Source organism: the organism of the source record quoted next, unplaced genomic scaffold, assembly GCF_019419815.1.
Source record: "Pyrus x bretschneideri cultivar Hongxiangsu unplaced genomic scaffold, Pyrus_bretschneideri_v1 Contig4, whole genome shotgun sequence".
NCBI classification, from domain to species: domain Eukaryota; kingdom Viridiplantae; phylum Streptophyta; class Magnoliopsida; order Rosales; family Rosaceae; genus Pyrus; species Pyrus x bretschneideri.
In genome coordinates, this window is record NW_025999723.1 from 7,760,727 (window position 1) to 7,784,397 (window position 23,671).

Consider the following 23,671-nt stretch of genomic DNA (forward strand, 5'->3'; position numbering starts at 1 on the left):
TATACGATGAACGGATGTGATTGAAGGATCACCGGGATTCTCTCCGAATTATTTATGACCCTTGGATCAAGTTTTCAACCAGATTATGTACTCAACCACCAATTCTTGTCAATATCATATTCTAAACCACTTTAATATGTAAACACTGGTGAATGTGTAAGAGGACGATGACGCTGCCCTAATCAGCTGACATGATCCCGTCTCATAGTCAGTTGCCATTATTAGACAACATAACTAAAGTAAATGTAATGATAGTCATTCTCTTAGTTATGGGGTTCCAATTAGTGATATTCATGCCTCCATTCCAAAAAAATAAAAAAAAATATACAAAAAATACAAAAATGTAGGATTCTAATATTGCAAAAATGTGATTGAATATTTAAGTCACTATCTTATCCATCCCCATGTGTATTACAATGAACATCCAAAACACGATGTCCCTACATCACCTCCACAAATTAAGTTTGCAAGGTCAAGCATGGCTTCCTGAAAAACTCCCACACGCGTGAGCTGAGCACCAATCAAGCTTCTAATTTACACGTGTGGAAACTGGAACTTGTAGCTCACCAGCTAAAGAAGCCCTGCCTTTACGACGGCGTCTGCATGTGGATTGCTACACCCCACCGCCCTCAACAGCCTCCACAACCCCTTTGCCCTGCTTTTACTATCACTCCTTCCCTTATTACCCTTCTCATCACCGCCTTCATCAAATGACCTAAACATGGTCGACGGCATCCGTCGGCTCTGCCGGTTTTTTATGTCCCTCAGCTCCATCTCCGTCGGAAACCTCGCCATTTGAAACATCAAAAGATACCACTTGGACCTCGACGGCGTGCTGGAAAGTATAGACACTTTATTCACCTCACACTTTCTGTAACTTACCGATGTGGGATTTTTCGGCTTCGAAGTCTTGGCCGTGTTTGAGGGTTTGGTTATCTTGCGGAAAGAGCAAGATCTCCACGACCAAAAAAACCCTTTTTTCTTCGAAAAGCTAAAGCTTTTCGTTTTCGTTTTGTTTACGGTTTCTTGGCTCTTGATCTTCTGAGTCTTCTGATGACATTTCTCCGCTGCAAAGTTTGGTGCTTCTTTGTTGTAGGGTATAAGTTTTCCGCAAAAGATTATGTCCTTCTCTGCTGGGTACGTCGAGGAGGTGAACTCCTCGCTGACGAACTCGAAGAAGTTGTCATCGTCTTCATAGCGGTCGAACGATGAGCTTTGGTAATCTTTGGAGAAGTCCTCCCAATGAGCCGAGTCACTGTGTGTGGGAAGATCACAGAGAGATAGGGTTTCTTCTGCCTCGTAGGGATCTTGGTCTTGAAATTGTTCTACTTTTTCTTCCAGAGGTGCTGGGTTTTGCTGGGTTTCTAGGGCAACCATTTTTTGGTGGGTTAAAAATTGAAATGGAAGTATTCTGTTGAGCTGGGTTTGTGGAGAGAGAGAGCAAGAAGTACCCAGATATATATAAGAGGCTCGTAAGTAAGCATATTCATAAATAAAATTGAGATTCTTTGAGCCTTTTGTGGGGTATTTTTCAACTTTTGATAGGGATGGCTTCTAGATGGAAAGTCACAAAATAAAATAGGAAAATAGAAGGATTAATAAATGAAAGTTTCAAGACGGCGTGACACTACGTCTTGAATTTACTTAGCTCTTCTAGAAAGAGCAAGCTGTTAGGTATTATTTGGAATAAGTTGTGTGGGAAATAAATTAAAAAATGGGTGAGAGTTGGAGGATTGTATTGTAGTCTTCTTGGGTTCGAAGGGATAATATTTTTTTATGGGTAATGCTAACGAAATTAATTTTAAAGATAAAATTTATAAATTAAATGATGCATTATTAATAAAAATGATGTTTTTTAACGTTTAAATAATATAATCATCAATTTTTATATTTTATCTGCAGATTTAATTTCTTGTGATTACCTTTTTCTTTCGGTGCTTTGTTTAGATGTTTGTGTTTGCTTCTATATACGTGAGAGGATGCTTTTCTTGTCACCACGTGGTTGATTCTATTTGTGTCAACGTAGAGGAGGTGGAGAGACTTTTCAATGTAACCGTCACACAGAGTAGTACACCATGTGTCATTACATAAATAGTGAGATATGTATGTCAAAAAGTTTATAACTTAAAAAATAAAATTTTTCACTACTTACATAAAAACATGTGATATATCACTTGTATTTCTGTCACAATTAAAAATTTCTCGAGGAGGAGGAGGCTATGTAGCTAACCTAGACGGCTATACCAAGATGATGATGTGGTTTGTTTTGTTATTATCAGTTAAAGGTCCATTCTCTTAGTTACTTGATAATGAAAAATTCATGATTACCTATTCGTTTACTCTTGAGTTTTGATATCTAATTTAAATGTGTGATCGTGTATTTTGTGTAAATTCTTTTTCCTTGAATTTTAATTTTAGTCGATTATTTTTTAAAATTTTTAAAATTAATTAATTTTTTCTTTGCACTTTAATTTTAACCGATTATCTTTTTGAACTTTTATAATAACCAATTTCCCTATGTTGTTGGATTTTATAAGTTTTCATCTAATTTTCCATCTGGCTTGATCACGAAAACAATACATGAGAATTATGTGAGGGCAAAAAGGATGAAAAATCGGATAGATGAAAATTGAATGAAAGTTTTTAAAATATAACGCCCGGAAAGGAAATTGGTTATTTATAAAAGTTAAGGGGGTAATTGTTTAAAATTAAAATTCAAGGGAAATTGGCTAATTAAAAAAGTTCAAAAGGGTAATTAGTTCAAATTAAAGTTCAAAGGAGAAATTGACAGCTGCGTACAAATTTAGAAGACAAATAAAAAAATACCACTATTGTCTATTATGTGTTTCAACTAAAATATAATTTTGTTAGATTGTCCCACTAAAGATGTTATTAATTTTCATGTTATAACATAAATAATCAATACATTTATGTTTATAATAATAATAATAATAATAATAATAATAATAATAATAATAAAAATAAAAATTTTGTATTCATGAATGATAACATTTTTTTTTGTCAAACATGAATTATAACATTAATTAATGGAGAATAATATGATATTATTTTAATTATTTTTTTTATTATTATATGTTATCGAGCTAGAAAATGAGGGGTTTTTCTTATGTGCGACTTGTACCTATGGGCCCCACTTTGATGGTAGTATAGCACTCATTTTATGGCCTTGGAAATTTTCATAAAAAAAAATTATGTTGAATCAAATACAAACAAATAAATCATTTTTAATACCAAAAAATTACAATTTCTCTCATCCAAAGATAAGAAAAACTTAACTGGAGGTGGATTAAATTGGAATTCTAGAATTGTGGTATATTTCAAAGCACCGAAAGTGATCAATAAATGTAGTCAAGAAGCCACGTACATAATCAATGCCACATTTTATGGAAGAAAATGAAAATCTAGCTAGCAAAACACTGTTTTCGACTTCTCCAACAAAATTTGTTTCTTAAGGTCAAAACGATGTCCAATATCATAGCCATTTTAAAACTTTGGAAGGAAAGAAAACATTTTGAATTCATTCTTGTGTACGTTATGTGGTGTTTATTAACAATTTATGTTATAACACGTGTATTTATCGATATCAATGAACAAAAATTAACAAGAGTATGCAAGAGATAAAAAGAAGCGTGCATAACACTACCCTCAATTATACTCAACGTTCATGAATTATCAACTATGTCGTCAACATGTATTATAAAAAAGTTTAATAACATCATGTGACAGGATAATATACTTATTCTCGTTGGTAGAAATAAAACTCAATTGATTGGTTTTTACTTAATAGTTCCAGAAGATATGACAATGCATGCGAATGAATATTGCAAGTTCAAATACGCGTTCATCAAAAAAGGCAAAAACTAGCTTATTAAATTCGAACTCTTAAAGTCCAAATAAGTCGTACATATTGTTTGGTTTTATATCATCAAAATTTGGGTCGGATTCGTGGCTATTTCTAGAAAACTACTCGTCAGAAAGGAAAAAGACTAGTCAAGTTTAGAAATCAGGTTAACATAATTAAGCAGCATATCGTATCCCAGTGAAGCAGTTAAGCAAGTATAATTAGTTCAACCTTTATTTGTTGGTTAACTTGTTTACTGGTTAACTAATGCAATCGTTGCGTGGTCTTGAAGGTATTCTTACTGGCACTTCAGTCGCTTCAAACGTTGCTTTTGAAACGCCATCTACTATTAGGGTTCATATAGTAAGGAAATTGATGTTACAACTTGTACAAATGAGTCAAAGAAAGAAAAAAATATTAGATGTTGATAGCACTACCCACAATTAATCGATAAAGGTAAAAATTGACAAACGCGCATAATTTTGCATATTTTTTTGGGAATCTATGTGTGAATCTCAAGACTTACATAGAACGAGTTCATTGCCACGTGACTTCCCTTATCCAATAATGTACTATCACGTGCAAGAGTTTCTCTACATGATACTGTATTATTCGATTGAAACCTTCGTTTGGATGCGGTCCCTAACTACCAATATTCTTTGACTGAAACCTTCGTAGTTTTTAATTTTTGATCAAAATCCTTGACATTAGTGTAATAATGTATTTCTATGTATGCTATTATATTTTTAAATTAAAAATGAAATTTGTAGTTATTTATATTAATGAGATTTTAAATAAAACCCATAATTTATGAGATTAAAAATATTAAAGATGAATTATACTCACCAATATATCGTGTCTATATATATATATATATATACACATATGTAGATGGGTACATTCATCAAAACTAACCAAAAAATTGTTGTACCAAAACATGGGTACATTTTTCAAAAAAAAAAAAGAAGAAAAAAAAAAGAAGATATTAAGCTTAATAACATTATTAAATTTATTCTATTAAACTTGATATGGATACATTCTCAAATCAACGAAATAGAATGTACCCATATAAGTATAAAAAATAGAATAGAGAAAAGATGGAATGAATTTTATATAAAAAATGGGTACATTTTATATTAACAAAAAGTTACAGTTTTCATATAACAAATTGGTATATTTAAGAATGGTTACATATAAGAATAAAAAATTGAGGTACAAACTTAATCTAATTTTATTTTTTATATTTTTAGAAATGTTTGAATAGAAAACTAATTAGGGGTTTAATAAGGGTGTGAGTATTAAAACTCTAAATCAATTACTAATTTTTTTTATAAAAATTATGTACCTGACATGTAATTCATTAATATATTAATGTTACGAACTTTGATCAAAATCTAAAAACTGATAAGGTCTTAGTCAATGAATATTAGAAACTAGAGACCAGATACTAATTTTTCCAAGAAAAAATATTAAATGTTGATAGCACTACCCATAATTAATCGATAAAGGTAAAAATTGATAAACACACATAATTTTGCATATTTTTCGGGAATCTATGTGTGGATCTCATGATTTACATAGAACGAGTTCACCGCCACGTAACTTCCCTTATCCAATAATGTACTATCATGTGCAAGTGTTTCTCTACATGATAATGTATTATTAGATTGTAAATTCATTTCATGTAAGTTGTTCTTATATATGTTACAAATATATAATATTTACATGCAAGGAATTTGTACGTTCGGTAAGTTAAACACATTTATTCAAGTACTCGAATTTTGTCTTCGACTCCCCTTCTCGAGGCCAGCATCTCGTTCTATATATTAAACATATATATATATATATTATTCGGACATATGTTCTTTTATATAAAGGTCCCATTCACATTGATTCATACTGAGAAGAAACAATGTGCATATATAGAAGCCATAAATATATCTTGATGAGCAAGCCTAACCTAATCCCTTCCTCTTGGTAGTTTCACCGGTCCACCACAGATATGTCTGCATGCCCAGCATTCTTACTTGTATTGATGCTAACGTTTTATATCAGCAATATTATATTACTTCCAGAAGAAAGCAAAATGTCGTAGTTTCCAAGTCCAAGCACAGACAACCTGCCAACAGTATCTGTGTAGTCCATTAAACCCTAATATTTATGTCATGTATTAAAGATGTGCCACTTCTAAGTAAAAGGTCTGATTCGAGAAGTTGACAAACTGTGACAAAGTTGTTGTGGTTTTTTTATATTTTATGTTGTCTATTTACAAAAGTTAAAATCTTTTCTTTTTAATATACACGATCAGGATTGCGTCAATAGAAAACAAAGGTTGAAGCCATCGATCAATTGGCCGTTGTAAGTGGTTGATAAGTTTTCCGACTACTTTTCCTTTTTGACGGGAAAGTAGGTGGTTTTGGTTTATTTTGTTTTTTAATGCCTTCTAGAGGATGATTGGAAAGACATGTTTAGGGCGAAAAAGAACAATGATGTTCAGGCTACTAGCTAGTTTTTATGCAAAGTGAGACTAAGGAATTCGGATCCTCTTTGTGAGGATTTCGAAAATCCGTAAATCATATCCGTTCAACGTACATCGTGCGGTTAGAATTTTTTTTTAACTAATTTTATTTAAAATTAAATACAAACAGTATTTGATAAAAAACTGACCGTACGATATACGATGAACGAATACGATTTATAGATTTTCAAGATCTTCACGAGATTAAGGGAGAGAAAATTGAACTTTAAACCTCTAGATATCTAGGGTGTAATTTTAACACTACAACTACAAAGTCATCATGATATCTAGTGTCTATGTATGTAGTTAATTGTTGTTTTGCGGAATGATGACAACGCATCTTGTTGTGTGGTGTCTTCGCATCCTATCGGAAGTTGTATCAAGATATGCCGAATTTCATTGAACAATTAGTGAGCACAAAAAGATTTTGTACCATACATTCAAGGGTCGCTAGAAGATCTTCACTAGCACTTTTCCAGATCTCGGAGCGTCCCAAGGCCACCCCGGTCCCGGACTTGGATCCTCTCCTGAGTTAATAGAGAGGATCTTCCTTATTAATCATCTTGGGCCGATAGATTTTTATCTAACGACTACAAATAATGGGTCATTTTAAAGTTATAATGATTGTTACCGTTGGATAAAAATCCAATGGTCCAGAATGATTGATAAAAATGATCATTTCCATTAGCTCAGGAAAGGATCCAAATCCCCCGGTCCCTATGTTGATTCCAATACATGGGACGTAGGTGGTGATCAAGGGCGTATGACGAATGGCCAAACTGACAAAAAGATTGAAGGACAATTAATAGTGTCATCAACATGTGATTTATGACCGCACATTCAACATTACTAACACGTAATCAACAATGTACGTTATTTGTATTTTGACAACATGACACGAAACTATTTCACATCAAACTTATGGTGATTATAAATGTATTCTTTTAGGCCTTCACAATGTTATAATTGAAAATTGTGAATCTCGCTCTCGAGTATATAAAACTCTTGCAATCTTGTAGTCTTGTTCATTTACAAATTATATGACACAACATAATTTGTTATCCTCTTTTTTATTTTTTTTATTTTTGGGTTTGTGATTGGAGTTGTGGCACTCAGTTACATATATGGGGTTCCAACGTTATATTTTCATTATATATATACGTTACATAACCTCGTTGAGTTCCGACGACGATCCAGGAAAATTATGCCGCATGTATTAACCCGACCAAGACATGATACATCAACGAAGTCAACGCCAAGACATATTGCCTCTACATCACATTAGCAAAGCATCAGGAGATTGAAATCATGCAAGCCGATCCCAGACAACCTTACCGACCTCTACATGACATCATTGCCGAAGTCAATCTTCCAGAAGCTTGTCCAAGGAATTGGTATGCCTAACTATTCGTATGCAATGCTTGTAGTTCTCATTTGGAAGTTCTGTCAAACTTAAAGGGAGTATCTAGAAGTATACTCACTTGATCTTAATGTACTATTTTTCCCTATGATTAGAAGCATTTTTCTCATTGGGTTTTTGCTACCTAACTAGGTTTTAACGAGGCACCCATCCTGGGCTAGTCATACCCTTGTAAGCTCTTCTATTTGCATCCAAAAGACGTATAGTTTTGACTTAATACAACTTCTCACTTTTATCCTTAGTCTATAGGTTTTACCATAACAAAGTTTTGTGAGTTTTACCTTTTATGCATTCTTCCTTTGATCTGATACTCGCATTCACTCATTATGCCGACGACTTTATCAACTGAACTTACTTCACGGCTGAAGATCTGATGCACCATTTGTTTGAGTATTTACACACTCAAGGGGGAGTGTTGCAGTCCTATTAGATTAGGAATTTGATTGTGTAAATCTTAACATATCTAGAATATCCTTATGGGATTCTACCATATCTCTTAGACTAGATATTATCCTATTAGAGTTGCAATCCTAAAAAGGTAAGGAATTAACCTTCCCTACTACTATAAATAAAGGCACAATGAGGTGGAATAAAACACACCTCACAATTAGAAATCTATCTCTTCTCTCTATGTGCCACACCCCTTCTCTTTGTATGGCCTCCATATCGTTCAGTAAATTATGCCTACAACATTCTCAAATTTCAGGTTCAAATGAATTTTCCACATACGATTGATATACTGATATTAATTGATATACCAAACTTAGTGTGAAATCCCGTTCCCGGATTTCACTGTTATAATCTACGTATTTGTATTATTGAGATTTTATATTATTTTTGAGAAATTATATTAAATTATTTGAAATTAGATTTCAATTAAACTAGGTATGAAGGGTGAAGTTTGGAAAATTATTATTTACTTGTTGACCTTTTGAGGTCACAAGTAACGTTTTTGAATAGGTCTCGAAGCCACGAGCGCATAGGCGAAAGCCGTTTGCGAGTCCGAATTATAATGGTATAGTTACAGACGTATGAAGTTGTGAAACTATAAATTGTGGCAATTATTATAATTTCCACTTAGGGGTATAAGTGGCCCAAACCCTTTTTGGGATGAGGGGACCGGCATTTTAAGAGGAAAAAGGGCGGAAAAGAAAAGAAAGGAAGAAGGAGATCTCCCTTTCCCGTCCGTACACCCGCGCCTCACCCCAAGCAAATTCCGGCGATTTTCGCCATCTTTTCCGTTGAACCACCACCATTAACTACCTGCAATCTCTTCCACTACCTCCCTTCTATCTTTCTCGCCTAGGATTGAAGGTTTTTGGGTCCAAAACCATGTAAAAATCATGTGGGTGACCCATGGAGTTTTGACGGCGATTCCGCCGTTCCAGTGAGTTTCACCACCCACCACCATGCTTAGTCAACTCCCTTTGGACCCAGGAACAAGACCCAATAGGTTGTAGGGGCGTTGGGATACCGAGGAAGTCAAATTGAAGAACACCCACCTTTGGGTTCCGGCGGTTCGTGGACAGTTTGGGGTGTTTTCCGGCCAAATTGGCCTTGACCGCAGGTATAAAGGTTACTCTACTTGTTGAGATCTTCATTCTTGTGAAATTTGAGAATTTTTGGGAAAAAATTGAATTTTCTGATATGTAACATTTGATTTATAAAATGCTTCTTTCGTTACCAAGCATCTAGACCTAGAAGGGAATTCTAGTTGAAATAACATCCTTGTTAATTTTGTGCTTATTTCAATGTGTTTGGTTGGGGTTTAAGAGTTTAGTTTGTTTACGAGTATTTATATTCAAATCAATGGTAAACGAACCAATTTCTCTTATATATGTATATATGTGTGTCTATATATATGTATATAATTGCGGCTTACTTGTCGAAATGGGGTAGTGGCAAGAGTGAAGAGGTAGTGTTTTGAAAAACCATTAACTTTAGGTTGGTTATTAAAGGATAAAGAAAGAAGGTTACGAAACATAGGCATAGAACCTTACGATGTTGATTGCATAGTTGAGAAATATTAATCATGTTTACCAGTATGAAAATGTGAGTTGGTTTTATAATGTGATTTCTATTGAAATGTGAATTTTATATACTTATAAACCTATGCTTATTAAATAGGATTTGGCTTGTGTACTGATGATGTTTGTGATATATGTGTTTAAGTATCTTTTTAATAATGTGATTGATAATTATGATGAACGTTATGGCAATTATGGGAATTAAATATTGTTTGATAATGATTTGGATATGCTTGCCAACTGAATACCTATTTGAACTTGGCACTATTACCTAGCATGAGATGGGGATGGAAGTCAGAAGATGAGTTAGGTACTTTATTAGATTTTTAGTAGAAATAGTAATTGAGGGAATTCCTTGTGTTGTGCGCCATCTGACTAGATGCTGGTTGATATGTGGAATCGATAGCATGTATGCGTAACATTGTGTTCAATGTGTTATGATGAGATTGCACCACGTGAAGGTGGTACATGGATGGTCCTGCTTGGTATACCCGCGATGGGGGACCATACACATTCTAGAGGTGATGATGATTGATTGTACTTGGTACATTTTGTAGGTGATCATATTTGGTTTAGTTCCATTGAGTGATGGTCCGGAACCCGAGTTATTGTTTTTCATGGAGTGGCCTAAAATCCCATTATTTAGAGAAGTAGGCTTGGCCTAACTAAGTCACTCTAGCCTTAGTTTTTATATATATTTGTGTCAATGGTTTCGAGTCTTATGAATTGAGTTAGAAAATATGTTGGACGTCTGAGTGACTCCTTCGAGAGTTTTCATGATTCGATTATGATTTCATAAGGTATGAATTTAAAAGTTATGGGAATGATTGTTATTACTTTGATCAAATTAATTAATTAGTGCGGCTAGAGAATGGTTTTGTGTTTCGTCGGTTTTTAAATATGATGTATGTTGTGAATTGCGATATCATGATGAGACATAATGATTTATATGTTGGATGGGTGAGAAATCATGTTTTCATGGGGGTTGCTTATGTAGCCTGAGTCCAGGAACTACATGTTATCAGGTTATAATAAATGTTTGAGGAATGCTTTGTTTTCTTTCTGAACTTAGTGGGATAAACGTCTGATTTTGTGTTAATGAACTACGAATGGCTTGATCTCTATTTGAGGGTACGTAGGCAGTCTAATGAGAAGGTTAGATGCAGCCATAAGGTAAATGAAAATTTTCCTTGAGATTTGATTCTCGAATTGTGATTTGCCATATTTATGAGTCGGGGTATGTGAGATTTACGAGTATTTGAGTGATGTCACGTGTCGATCCTGGACGTATGTCGAGATCGGGGCGTGACACTTAGTATCACCAAAAAAAAAAAAAGATAAATTATAAATATGATAATGTGGAGCCAATATGGCGTCATTGGTTGTCTTTGACCCCAACAACTTAAAAAACCCAATGTATATTTGTTTATATATTGTATTTGACCCCTTATAAACAGTTAAGGAAAACTAAATTACAACCTCTTCTGCCTATTTCTATTTTCTTCTATCACATTTGTCTTCCTTTTCTCTCTTCTTTGTATGAAATACTTTAGTTAAAAAGTCTTGGCAATCTTTAACATTACTTCACATATCCTGCATCTACCTTCGACAAGCCTCTACAGATTAATGTCAACATCTGTCGGCATCGGCATATGTTGACAAGATTGAAAGGTTAAAGCTTTTTTGGTTGATATTATGATTCCATTATTTGAAAATTCTAACTACGCCAATGATAACATGGGAGACTTTTCAATGTAATTATGGTTTTCAAGTTAAAGGATAAATAACTCTCTATATGTAAAGACCAAAGTATAGTTTGTTTTACAACATTATATTTTAAAACTTTGTATGCCTTTTTTTTTTCCAATGGTCCACCATTTACACTAGTGTCTTAGTGTTTTTATGTGAGATCAATATGTGATAATAACAAGCCTCGGCGTCCTATGCAGAGAATAACTTATATGACACATGTATAATGTTATGTGGCGTTTCATACTAATAACAAAAAACTATGTGAACAAAACTTTACACATCTTTATTTTATTAACAAGGAAGGTCACTGTGACGGTATTCATATGTCACATAAATCCTTTTCCTATGCTAAGCCTTTATATATATGCAACAAATCTCTCAGCTAAGCTTATGAATAGAAGTAATTGGAAATGTAGATTCTGTTTTCTTTTAATGAACGGAAAGAAATAGAATACTGTAATCAATGGTGTTAATTAAAATATTTGAGAAACACAATCAGAAGTACGTGTTAAAATGTATGACCCGCAAGGTTATCATTTTCATATACAAAAAAATAGAAAGGTTCCGATTCATTTTAAAGAAATGACATAAATAACAATCCATAGAATATGCATGACAAACTTCCAATACTGCTAATTTTCATGTTTTGAGCACGTATCCTCATTTCTTTTAGAAGAACTTTAACAAAAAGTTCCTGGTATGTTTTTTTAGATTCAATTTGATGGGAACATGCATGCTTTCGCATGATAATAAGCCATCAATTCTCAAGAAAATTTTAGCATTTCATCATTTTTATGTACACATTAATTATATATTTGGAATAAGTTTTTCTTCTTCTCTTGGGAATCAAGTCTTAACTAAGATGTCGGAGAAACTAAAATTACATTGACCTATGCAAGTTATGGTTATGTTTACTGGCTTTTACTGATCCCATTGGTTGGATGAAAACAGCATCAATATCTCTCGAATCAGAGTTACGATCGGTCGAAACAAACATATTGGGTTTGAATCTCTATCACCAGCCATAGTGTGGCTATGACTTGAGAAACCATAGGTGGTTGTGATAAATAAGGAGGAATGGTGAATATTGTCGTAAATGAACTATACAGACTTAGACAAGTCGTATAAGATGAGTGAGGTTGTTAGTTGCTTAGTGTTAGCATATATGAGAGGTTAGGATTGTGACATGTGTCACTAGATTGTTACAAAGTTAATTTACTCTCTCTCTCTTCGAGCTCTCTCTCTCTCTAGTTTCTGAAGCTTTTCATCTCTATAGCTAGTGTTGACATGGTATTAGAGCCAATCATGGGCAACACCATAGGTTGATGATCATTTGCTTCCGCTCACTTGTCTCTATATTGATTGTTGTCGTCATTGTCGGTGTTGAAGATTGTTGCTGTTGTCGGTGATTGAACTTCGTTGGTGTTCGTCGCGAACTCTAATTTTTTTTGGGATTCTTTGTTTCACAATTGTTTTTTGGCTGCAGTTATTCATCTTTTTGCATTAGGAAGATGATATTGTTCATCTCCATATCTCACAGATTGGTGTCTGTGATCTTGATTCTTTGATAAAGTCTTGTCTGAAACCCTAGTTTTTAGGAATTTATTTCTTGAAAATTGCTGTTAATTGCAAGATTGTAGCATACTTTGTGTTGCGAATTGCTCGATTATGCTATACTTTGTGGGTTGATTTTGTGTGTGAATTTCTTATACTTGCGTTGCACGGATTGTGACATTTTTGTTTAAAAAATGGTTACTTCTGCTTAATTGGCCCTAAATCAGTCTCCAATTTCATCTCTAATTCCTAGCGTGGGCAATACTGTTACTGTCAAACTTGATGACTCTAACTATGTGACTTGGAATTTTCAAATGGAGTTACTGCTTGATGGAAATGGCATTTTTGGGTTTCTTGATGGGTCCATTCCATGTCCTGATAAACCTGAAGTGGATTTTGATGCTTATATTGTTTGGAAGATACATGATAAAGCATTAATGACACTCATTACTACCACCTTGTCAACTGCTGCATTGTCCTGTGTTATTGGTTGCAAGAGTTCTAAAGAGGTATGGACTAGTCTTCGAGAGAGATTTGCAAATATGACTAGAACTAGTATAGTTCCTGAAAATTGACCTTCACAATATTAGAAAAAGACTTGAATCTATTGATGCATATCTTCAAAGGATTAAAGATGCTAGGGATCAGTTAGCTACTGTTGGAATTGTTATTTATGATGAAGATATTGCTATTGTTGGTGTCTTTAAAGGAACTAAGATCTCAATTGAAAGTTGAAGAAGACATATTAAATGAAGTCACTAAACAAGTTCCTCTAACGTCTGCTATGATGGCTTATGCTCTACTTCCACATATGACACAGGTGGTACCTCTGGTACAAAGACAACTTCTTTGGGTAATGACTCATGTGGTTACTTTGGACAATATTCTAGTCTTCAGTTACCTTATCTTTAATGCTATTTTAGCAAGTTTCTCAGTTCTCACCTATGCAATTTCCAAAACCCTTTTCCATAGCAATAATTTTTTTTTTAACACCTACCTTTTCCCTAGTTTCAACAACTTCCCTTTCTTGGACCATTGGCCTTTGTTTCTCAGAATGGTTCAGGTATATGAAATAATTTCAGAGGCAATAATTTCAAACAAAAGGGTAAAGGCAAGAAGTTTTTTCTTCTTCTGGTAATTAGGGACAATATCCACAACAATCTTCTTATGGTGGAAATTAGTTCTCACAACAGTCACAGAATTATCCAGCATCAGGACAACAATTCATGTCTTCTCCATAGTCATCAACCTTTACAGATGTGTCAAATCTGTGACAAAAAGGGACATTCTGCTATCAATTGTTTTCAACATGGCTGTCAAATATGCCATAGAGTGGGACATACTGCTGCAAATTGTTTTGACAGAAATAACTCTTCATCTCAAGGTTATCAGCCATCATAGCCTTCCCAACAACAGTTCTCCCAATCCTATCCTCAACAGTTTTAAGTTCCACAACAATATATCAGTTCAAATAGTCAGCCATTTGGCATGTCTTATCAGAATTCAAATGGTGTACTTTATTCATTCCATTTTTCTGTTGCTATGATTGCTCGAACTAATACAAGTCCATCTGCACCTCAACAAAAGTATTGGCTTCTTGACTCAGAAGCCACTCACCACCACATGACCTATGATATCTCCAATCTCCAGATGTCAGCTCCTTATCCTAATGCAAATACGGTTACTGGTGCTAGCTAGTGGTAAAGGTTTGATCATTGCTCATATTGGCAACTCTAACCTTCCTACAAAGTCTCACAATTTTAAACTCAATTCTGTATTGCATGTACCAAGATTGTCCCAACACTTGTTGTCTATGCATTAATTATGTAAAGACAATAATTGTAGATATATTGTTGATGAGTTCTCTCTCTATGTACATGACAAGGTCACCGAGAGAACACTGTTCAAAGGACCGAGTAATCATGCAGTTTATCCCCTACCTGTGCTTAAACAACAAGCAGCCTTACCAGCGACATTTATTGGTCAAAAGGTGTCTTTTACATTGTGGCATTGTAGAATGGGTCACCCTAATAATCAAATAGTTAAGACAACACTTAGTAAGTCTTCCATTCATTTTCATTGTAATTCACAACCTCAATCTTGTACTCCTTGCTTGGAAGGCAAATTCCCCAAACTACCTTTTCCTTTACATGCTTCAAAATATGTAATTTCATTTGAAATCATACATACAGATGTATGGGGGCCATCACCTTGTATCTCAATTGAGGGGTATAGATATTATTGTCCTTCATAGACGAATGTACTAGGTATACATGTATTTTTCCAATAATTAATAAAGCTGTTGTGTTTGGTCACTTTATTCAATTTCAATCCTTTGTACTAACTCTTTTGCTGCTCAAGTTAAGGTTCTACAAAGTGATGGGGTGGGGAGTATATTGGCACAATTTTTTGATATTTTCTTAGGAGGAAAGGCATCATACATAAAAAAATATTGCCCTTATACCCCTGAACAGAATATTGGCACAATTTTTCAATCTTTTCTTAAGAGGACAGGCATCATACACCAAAAATCTTGCTCTTATATCCCTGAACAAAACGGGCTAGCAGAGAGGAAAAACAGGCATATTGTATAAACTGCACTTACTCTATTACAGCAAGCTTCCTTACCACCTAAGTTATGGTATCATGCATGTGCAATTGCCACGTATCTCATAAATAAGATGCCAACCTCCACATTACACATGAGATCTCATCTTGAAACTTTGTATCAATCTCCAAAACTTGATCACTTAAGAATTTTTGGTTGTGCTTGTTTCCCATTTATGAAACCCTATAGAACAACCAAACTTGAACCCAAGATCACTATTTACATTTTTTGGGATATGCATCTCAATACAAGGGTTATATTTGTTACTCTGTCAAAGATAACAAATTAATTTTGCCAAGGCATGTATTATTTGATGAAAGTCAATTCCCTGGTTCAACTAAGTTACAACACACAAAGTCTAGTTCATCTTTGTCTCCAGTTGCATTATCTTTTGTGACTCATACAATACATTTGGCCACCTTTTTACAGTTCCAATTCCATTGCCAAGTGTCTTTGTACTTGCATCCACACCTATTACCAGTCATGTTACTCAGTCCCCTACTCTCAACCAAGGTGATATTGTCTCCACTGCCATCTCTAGTTCATACTCAGATTCTTCCATGAGTTCAGACTCTTCTATGGGTTCAGCCTCATATTCTTACATGAGTTCAGACTTGCATCCAGATAGTATTATTTCTCAAGCTACTAAGTGACAACCTGCGCCACTACATTCTCATAACTTACATCCAATGCAGACAAGATCTAATTTTGGGATTTCTAAGAAGAAGCATGTATTTCATGCTACAGTTCATTCTAATTCCATTAAAGAACCATAGTCTTATATTGTAGCTTTTAAGTCTCCACAGTGGAAAATAACTATGCATGAAGAAATGGATGCATTGGTTCATCAACTAACTTGGCATCTAGTCTTATTACCTCTACACAAAAATTTAGTGGGTTGCTAGTGGAAATACAAAGTCAAAAAACATCTAGATGGGTCCATTGCTAGATATAAGGCTAGATTGGTGGCCAAATGATTCTCTCAAAAGGCTGGATTGGATTATTATGAAACATTCAGTCTAGTGGTGAAACCAATCACTGTGAGACTCATACTGTCTTTAGCAACAGCTCAGGGTAGGAAACTAAAGCAATTTGATGTCAAGAATGAGTTTTTACATGGGTTTCTTGAGGAAGAGGTATACATGCCCCAGCCTTAAGGTTTTGTTGACAAGATTCACCCAGAGTATGTTTGCAAATTAGACTTGTCACTTTATGGTCTCAAACATGCTCCCAGAGCTTGGAATGAAAGGTTCATTACTTTCTTACTTTCATTGGGTTTTAAATCTTCTCATGATGATCCATCATTGTTTGTCAAGCATGACGGCAAAAACATAACTCAGAGGTACTTTAGGCTGGGGCATTTGTTTGGAATCTTCTCATGATGATCCATCATTGTTTGGAATCTCATTATGTTGCTATCAAGAAGATTTTACGATATCTCAGAGGTACTTTAGGCTGGGGCATTTGTTTTAGACCTGGCTCATTGGACATAAAAGCATACACATATACTGATTAGGCTAGTGATCCCAATGATAGGCGCTCTACTATAGGTTTTGTTTTATTCTTAGGCTCTTATCCAGTTTCATGGAGCTCTAAACACACAGTTAGTCGATCCTGGATACAGGGCTATGGAAACCACCACCGTGGAAATTGTTTGGCTTCAACAACTTCTGAAAAAGCTACATATTGTCACTTCTTTTCCTCTATTGTTACATTGTGACAACATCTCAGCCATGGCTTTAGCTACCAATCATGTCTTGCACTCTAAAGCTAAACACACTGAGGTGGACTGTGGTGTTCAACAAGGTGCCATTTCTCTGCCATTTGTTGCTTCTGCAGACCAATATGTAGACATTTTTTGTATTAAAACGAAAAATTCTGGACTTGTTTTGTTGGGATAAAATGGTGATTAATGATTTATTAGCATAGAAGAGTGGATTATAGGTAACTGCGGTCATGAGTAGGGTAAAATTCCCCATAGGTTCTCCGGATCCGGAATGGTGGATAACCATGACTTGCCATCAGCTATCCCTTTTTTTAAAGAGAAGGAAAAGTTACTAGTTAACATGACGATCACCTGGTATAAGATTAGAGGGTAATTAAGCCTAAATTATATTAAACTGAAGTTTAATACTTAATAAACCTTAATTAGGAACTAATAGTACCTTTACGAGGTAATTAAGCCTAAGTTATATAAAACCTCTAATTCCAAACAGTTTTTGTCCCAAACCTGATAGTGGCTTTACTATTTTTTATGATTGATAATTAAGTATTTGATCTTGATAATAAATTAATCAGCTTGGTGATTATAACTTTTACTCTCATATATTGCAAATTAGACTGGTTAAAATTTTTAATTAACAAATTATTTTGAACAAGCTGTAATAGAATTCCAACCATTTTCATCCCAAATCCGATGCAAATTTACTATTTGTTAAGATTAATGTTTTAAGTATTGAACATTCTTTCAAACAAAAAGCTCAGCCACTTATTCTTCTTAAAACAATATGCTTAGTTTGAGGGTTGGACTAAGCCAACATGTTTAAGTTACGGTTTTGTGATATTCTTCGTTACTTGTAAGTAAGAGATTTTAGGTTTTCATATCATGAACGATGAGTTTAATATCAATACTAAATTTTTGTTAGTTTATTGTGAGGCTTAGCACAACTTGAAATTGGTGTCCCATACTCATGTTCCATGTATGACCCATGATTTTGTTAAAACCTCCAACTCATACTTAACCAAAAAGAAGGTTCCAAATCATTTTAAAGAAATGACATGATAACATGAGAATATGTATGACAAACCATTGTACAAATATGTAAGTGGACTAGTTTGTTTTGGGCACACATTCTCATTTCTTTTAGCTTCAATTTGATAGAAAGATGTCTGATTTCGATAATGAAACATAAAATGCTTAAGAAATTGTCAGCATTTTTCGTACACATAAATTACATATGTATAATAGTAGAGTCAATTCTACTTAGATAAGATGTTGGAGAAAACTATCAAATAAATTTTAAAAAGTGATCGTTTAGAGCTTTTGTGGAGTTCATGTTGCACATCAAATGGGGAAGAAGTGACAATGGCTTATTGAAACTTGATCTTAACCTACCTGCTCTAGTGGATGAGAATGATGGAGGCACAAGATAGTGTCCCGATCCATCAAGCTTGGATGTCACTACATATTATTTTTACAACCATGTAAAATACTCTTACGAACTTAGATTATAAATTGTCTAATTTATCTAAAGATGAAACAAACATACTTTCATCTTCAATCACAACTTTAAACTAGCCATAGGAGGATGTCAGTGACTTCATTTGAGATCTACCTATGTCCGTGAAGAGCCAAGTTAACATAATTTCAAGAGGTAAAAACAACTCCAACAAATAATCTCTCAATTTCCATTTTGAGATCATCCAATGATGTTAAAAAATTGAATGATTCTAAGTATGAAATATGTACGGTGAAAATGCAATAAGTGTGATAAGTGTTGAGTGTATGTGGCCAGTTTTGACGAAGTAAAAGTTTCTATTGGCTTTAAATGTCACAAAAGTTTGAAATTGCTCATCTCTTCAAGAAAAGTGTTGCAGAACGAATTTTGTAAATAACTAAAAACTAATTCAAAGAAATGACATGATAACATTAGAATATGTACGACAAAGCATTGTACAAATATGTAAAGCCTTTACACTGTTAAAAAATCTCAGTTGAATACAAGTAATTGGAAATGTAGTTTCTTACCTCGTTTATTGAAGGGAAAGAAATGGGATACTGCGACCAAATGGTGTTTGACACAAAAACTCGAAACCGTGTCTCATAAATAAAAAAAGGGGTACGTGCCACAAAGGTTCATTGCAATACATGAAATCCATAACATAATTCAGCCACAAAGAGCAAAACTTCCAAGACTCAGCATCACATGATCATAAATTCTTAAAAGCCGACTCATGAGTTGCTTTCTGCGGGGTCAGTCTTGCTAACAAGGCCTTGTTATGACAATGATCAGCATCGACAAAGTAAAAGTTTCCATTGGCCTTAAAAGTCACAAAAGGCCGATTAGTTTCTGCAGGCCGGATATCAGAAAACTTAATAGTCCTCGGGATGAATGTTGCAAGCCATGACATCATTTCCACCTCAAAACTGTCTGAACCAGGCTTCCACCTAAGCTTGTGGATGTATGGGGTCACGAACCAGTGAAGGGCGGCTGTGGTAGAAGCACTCAAGAATATCACTGAAGATGCCACCGCACCCTTCAAGATCACATTCATATCAGGAGATGTCATAAAGGTTATCACAGGGCCTAGAGATACAGAAAGGCAGCAGGTCGACAGCGAGAGAAGTTTCACTTTCTTGATAGTAGATGAGATTGGGCCATAGTAAACGACCCCCGAGTCCTTTTCATCTTGCCCAACTTGGCCACCTCTACGTGGTCCAATGCTGATTTTGCCATCATCTTCTCTTGTTGTGGCATGAGATGCCCATCTTTTCTGTGAAGCATTGATCTCGAAGCCAGACTGGAAACTAAGTTTAGTGTTCAGACCAGCAGCCCATGCTGCAGACCTGCATGGCTGATAACCTGAAGAAAAACATTTTATCATCAATAATAGTGACAGATATAAGGAAGGAAAAAACAAAAGAAGTAAGACGGAAATTTGGATGGCAAAAGAACAGAAAATGTGAACATGCAAAAGAATTAAAAGTGCGGGAGAGGGTGAGTGGGATTTTCAGGTGAGCACGCATTAAAGACAATGCAAATTACTAAAACAATGACATCAGAATCTCATGGGTTGAACTTCATCTAGCTTCCAAGGATCACAGATGTTACACTTTTTTAGCATATCAAATACAACTTCGCTATGCAAACGGCTAAGCATTAATTAATAGAACGTAGGGCTTCGACACTACTACATCACTAACTCAAAGAACCTAGCGACGAGAATCTACGGGAGTCTTTTGGCATCACACGGTAATACAAGTTTACAACAATCAGATCTTAATAAGATGTTGACCATTTTTGTTTTCTATGGTGCCCTCTCTCCATGTTTTGAGAGAGAGCAGATGGATCCTATCCCCTACATTCACATGAGCTTCACTTGAACGAGAAAAAGCAGATTAATAACTACGACCAATCATATAATCATCACGGAAGTCTTCATATAGATAATTATTAAGGACAAACCAAAAACTAAAGCCACCAGATGATACAATAGTAGAAGAAGTTAAAATGGAAACTGAAGATTGCCGGTGGAGCAGCATCTACAGTCACCATATCAAAAACCGTGTTATAACCTAGCAGTAATACACTCCAGCATAGTAATTAAGCTAGCAAGGCCTGATCTTTCGGCTTTTAAGACCGACAAAATGGTCCAATTTCTTGAAAACATGACTACAACACGAAAAGTACTTTGATTTTGCAAACCAGGGTTGTCAAGAAGAATAATAGCAGAAACCTCAATTGGGTGCCAACAAACACGTTTCACATTGATAATTTACACATGGAATTTGCCAAAACGAGAAGCTAAGCCAAAACCAAAAGTGTGTAATTTTTTACCAAATTTTTATATAAATTTGGCAGAAGAAGATCCAGAAAATGGTCTATGAAATCAGAAATAAATATGGGGTGCAATTCTTGTGAAGTGGTGAATTGGGTAGAGCATGAACTTTGGGTTCCTAGTATACTTCAATAATTTCGATTGAATTGGAAGAAAAAAAAAAAAAATGAAATCGAGGGAGAGATCTTAAACCCTAAACCCCAAATAGGTCGAGAAATTTGAGAGAGTAGAGAGAGAGTGCGAGGAACCTGAGCGGAGGTTTGAGGGTGTGAGTTGTCTGGAGTGTGATCGCAGCAACTGAAAGAGAGCCGCCCTCGTCATTTTTGCTCCCACTTCTCTTCACTCTATTTCTGATTCACCAAGAACAACCAATTTCGCGGTTTAACATTTCCTCAAAGAAAAAAAAAGGGGAAATATTTTCTCTCTTTTTTTTTTCTTTCGAAAATGGCCCTTAGAGTATAGTTTTCCAATATTTTGAAAAAAAATATTTCAATATGTAACCATTTACTATTTGATTGTCATAATGAAATTTCAATATTTCTTAGAACATAATGTTAGTCAATTTCTTTAAGACACATTTCTGATTTTGGATAACATTTTTCAAGGATAATATATGAAGTACAACTTGAAAAATAGACGATTTGGATTGTTGAAGTTCGGTTGGAGTAAGTCCCACAATAAATCATGCAAATTTAACGTATCTTCACAGACCAAGAACTACGAGATTGCCCATTTCATTCTGGGGTGACAAAGAGATCGTACAATTCGAGCCTCTTTTTCATGCTTTTTCGAAGGTCTGGAGAAAGCTATAAATCTTCCCTTTCCGAAAGGAATAACGTGAAATTCTTTTTCCTTTCCGCATGGATAAGAAGATTGGATCTAGCCGTTTGAAAAATGCTAGGCTAAGGGCATTATTGTTACTGATCGATAAAGATACCAATTAATAAAAAAAAAATCTTAAAATAAAAAGAGGGGGATAAAAGATTTCGGTTTATGGCACAATTCTAATCGAAATTGAAAGGGTTAGAATGAAATCATAGAAAAATGTATACTTTATTTTATTATGGTATTTACTTGGGATTGTAGTTCAATTGGTCAGAGCACCTGTAACATTCCACATCGACAAACAGAGATGGGGTGATGTGCCTTATATGTACATGCCCACCTCTATATAGCACGAGGCCTTTTGGGAACTCACTGGCTTTAGGTTCCATTGGAACTCCGAAGTTAAGCGAATTCGGGTGAGAGCATTCCCAGGATGGGTGACTCACGGGGAAGTTCTCATGTGAGTTCCCAGAAACAAAACCATGAAGGGGTGGCCGAGGCCCAAAGCGGACAATATTGTGCTACGGCGAAGTTGAGTATGGGATGTGACAGAATGGTATCAAAGCCATTCTACCATTCGGTGTGGATGTGACGGCGAGGACGCCGAGTTCCCCTTAAGTGGGGTGGATTATAACATCCCATATCGACTAACGGAGAGGAAGTGATGTGCCTTATATTTACATGCCCACCTCCATATAGTACGAGACATTTTGGGAACTTACCGGCTTCAGGTTCCATCGAAACTCCAATTTTAAGCGAGTTCAGGTGAGAGCATTCCCAGGATGGGTGACCTACTGGGAAGTTCTCGTGTGAGTTCCCAGAAACAAAACCGTGAGGGCGTGGCCAGGGCTCAAAACGGACAATATCGTGCTACGGCGGAGTTGAGTCTGGGATGTGACAGCACTGCCCTGTCAAGGCGGTTTTCAACAAATTCATTCATCTCAGTTATTTCACAAAAAGAAAAAGATGAAAATAGAAGATCAGTTGAATTTCAAATAGTTAGGTCATCTCTAATAGAGAGGGTTAAAGGTCCAAAAGCAAAAAAATGGCCTGATTTGTCAAAAAATTCATCTCCAACCAATGGCTAGGCTATAATTACGTGGAGCCCACTGGTTTGCCCAAATGTAGCCCCTATTAGCCCCTTTTTATGACTTAGCTCATCAATTGCAATAATTGATTTAAATTTAACAGCTATATTTGAAAAAAAATCCAACAATAGTTTAACTAAATTACCAATCAATTTAAAGTATAAACTTAACACTAATACATTATTGAGAGGGACTATGTTTAACCCATTCGGTTGAAGATGAGATATGAGTATAGCCTAACACTGATCATTATAAAATAATTTTTTGCAGAACTATAATTCTAGATGGGACTATGTTTAGCCCTTTCGGTTGGAAATGACCTTAGTTTCATCAATACGATACGAAGACTTCACATTTACAATTACACAAAAAAGACTATTTGTCTAGGAGAGAATCATGTAATAGTAATGTTCCTTTTATGTAGAAATATAAAATACATGAAACTTCCATACAACAGT

General features: G+C 35.0%; 2 protein-coding genes across 2 annotated transcripts; both read right to left on the minus strand.

The window, feature by feature from the left end:
* Nucleotides 1-570: 570 nt before the first annotated feature.
* LOC103926661 lies at nucleotides 571-1,377 on the minus strand. The gene has a single exon (XM_009335475.2). The coding sequence runs from the start codon at nucleotides 1,375-1,377 to the stop codon at nucleotides 571-573; it is 807 nt and encodes a 268-aa protein (XP_009333750.2).
* An 18,021-nt stretch (nucleotides 1,378-19,398) lies between these two features.
* On the minus strand, nucleotides 19,399-21,703 carry LOC103926640. Its single transcript, XM_009335455.3, has 2 exons — nucleotides 21,549-21,703; nucleotides 19,399-20,324 (listed from the first exon to the last, which is right to left on the minus strand). The coding sequence occupies exons 1-2, from the start codon at nucleotides 21,619-21,621 to the stop codon at nucleotides 19,672-19,674; spliced, it is 726 nt and encodes a 241-aa protein (XP_009333730.2). The 5' UTR covers nucleotides 21,622-21,703; the 3' UTR covers nucleotides 19,399-19,671.
* Nucleotides 21,704-23,671: the final 1,968 nt, after the last annotated feature.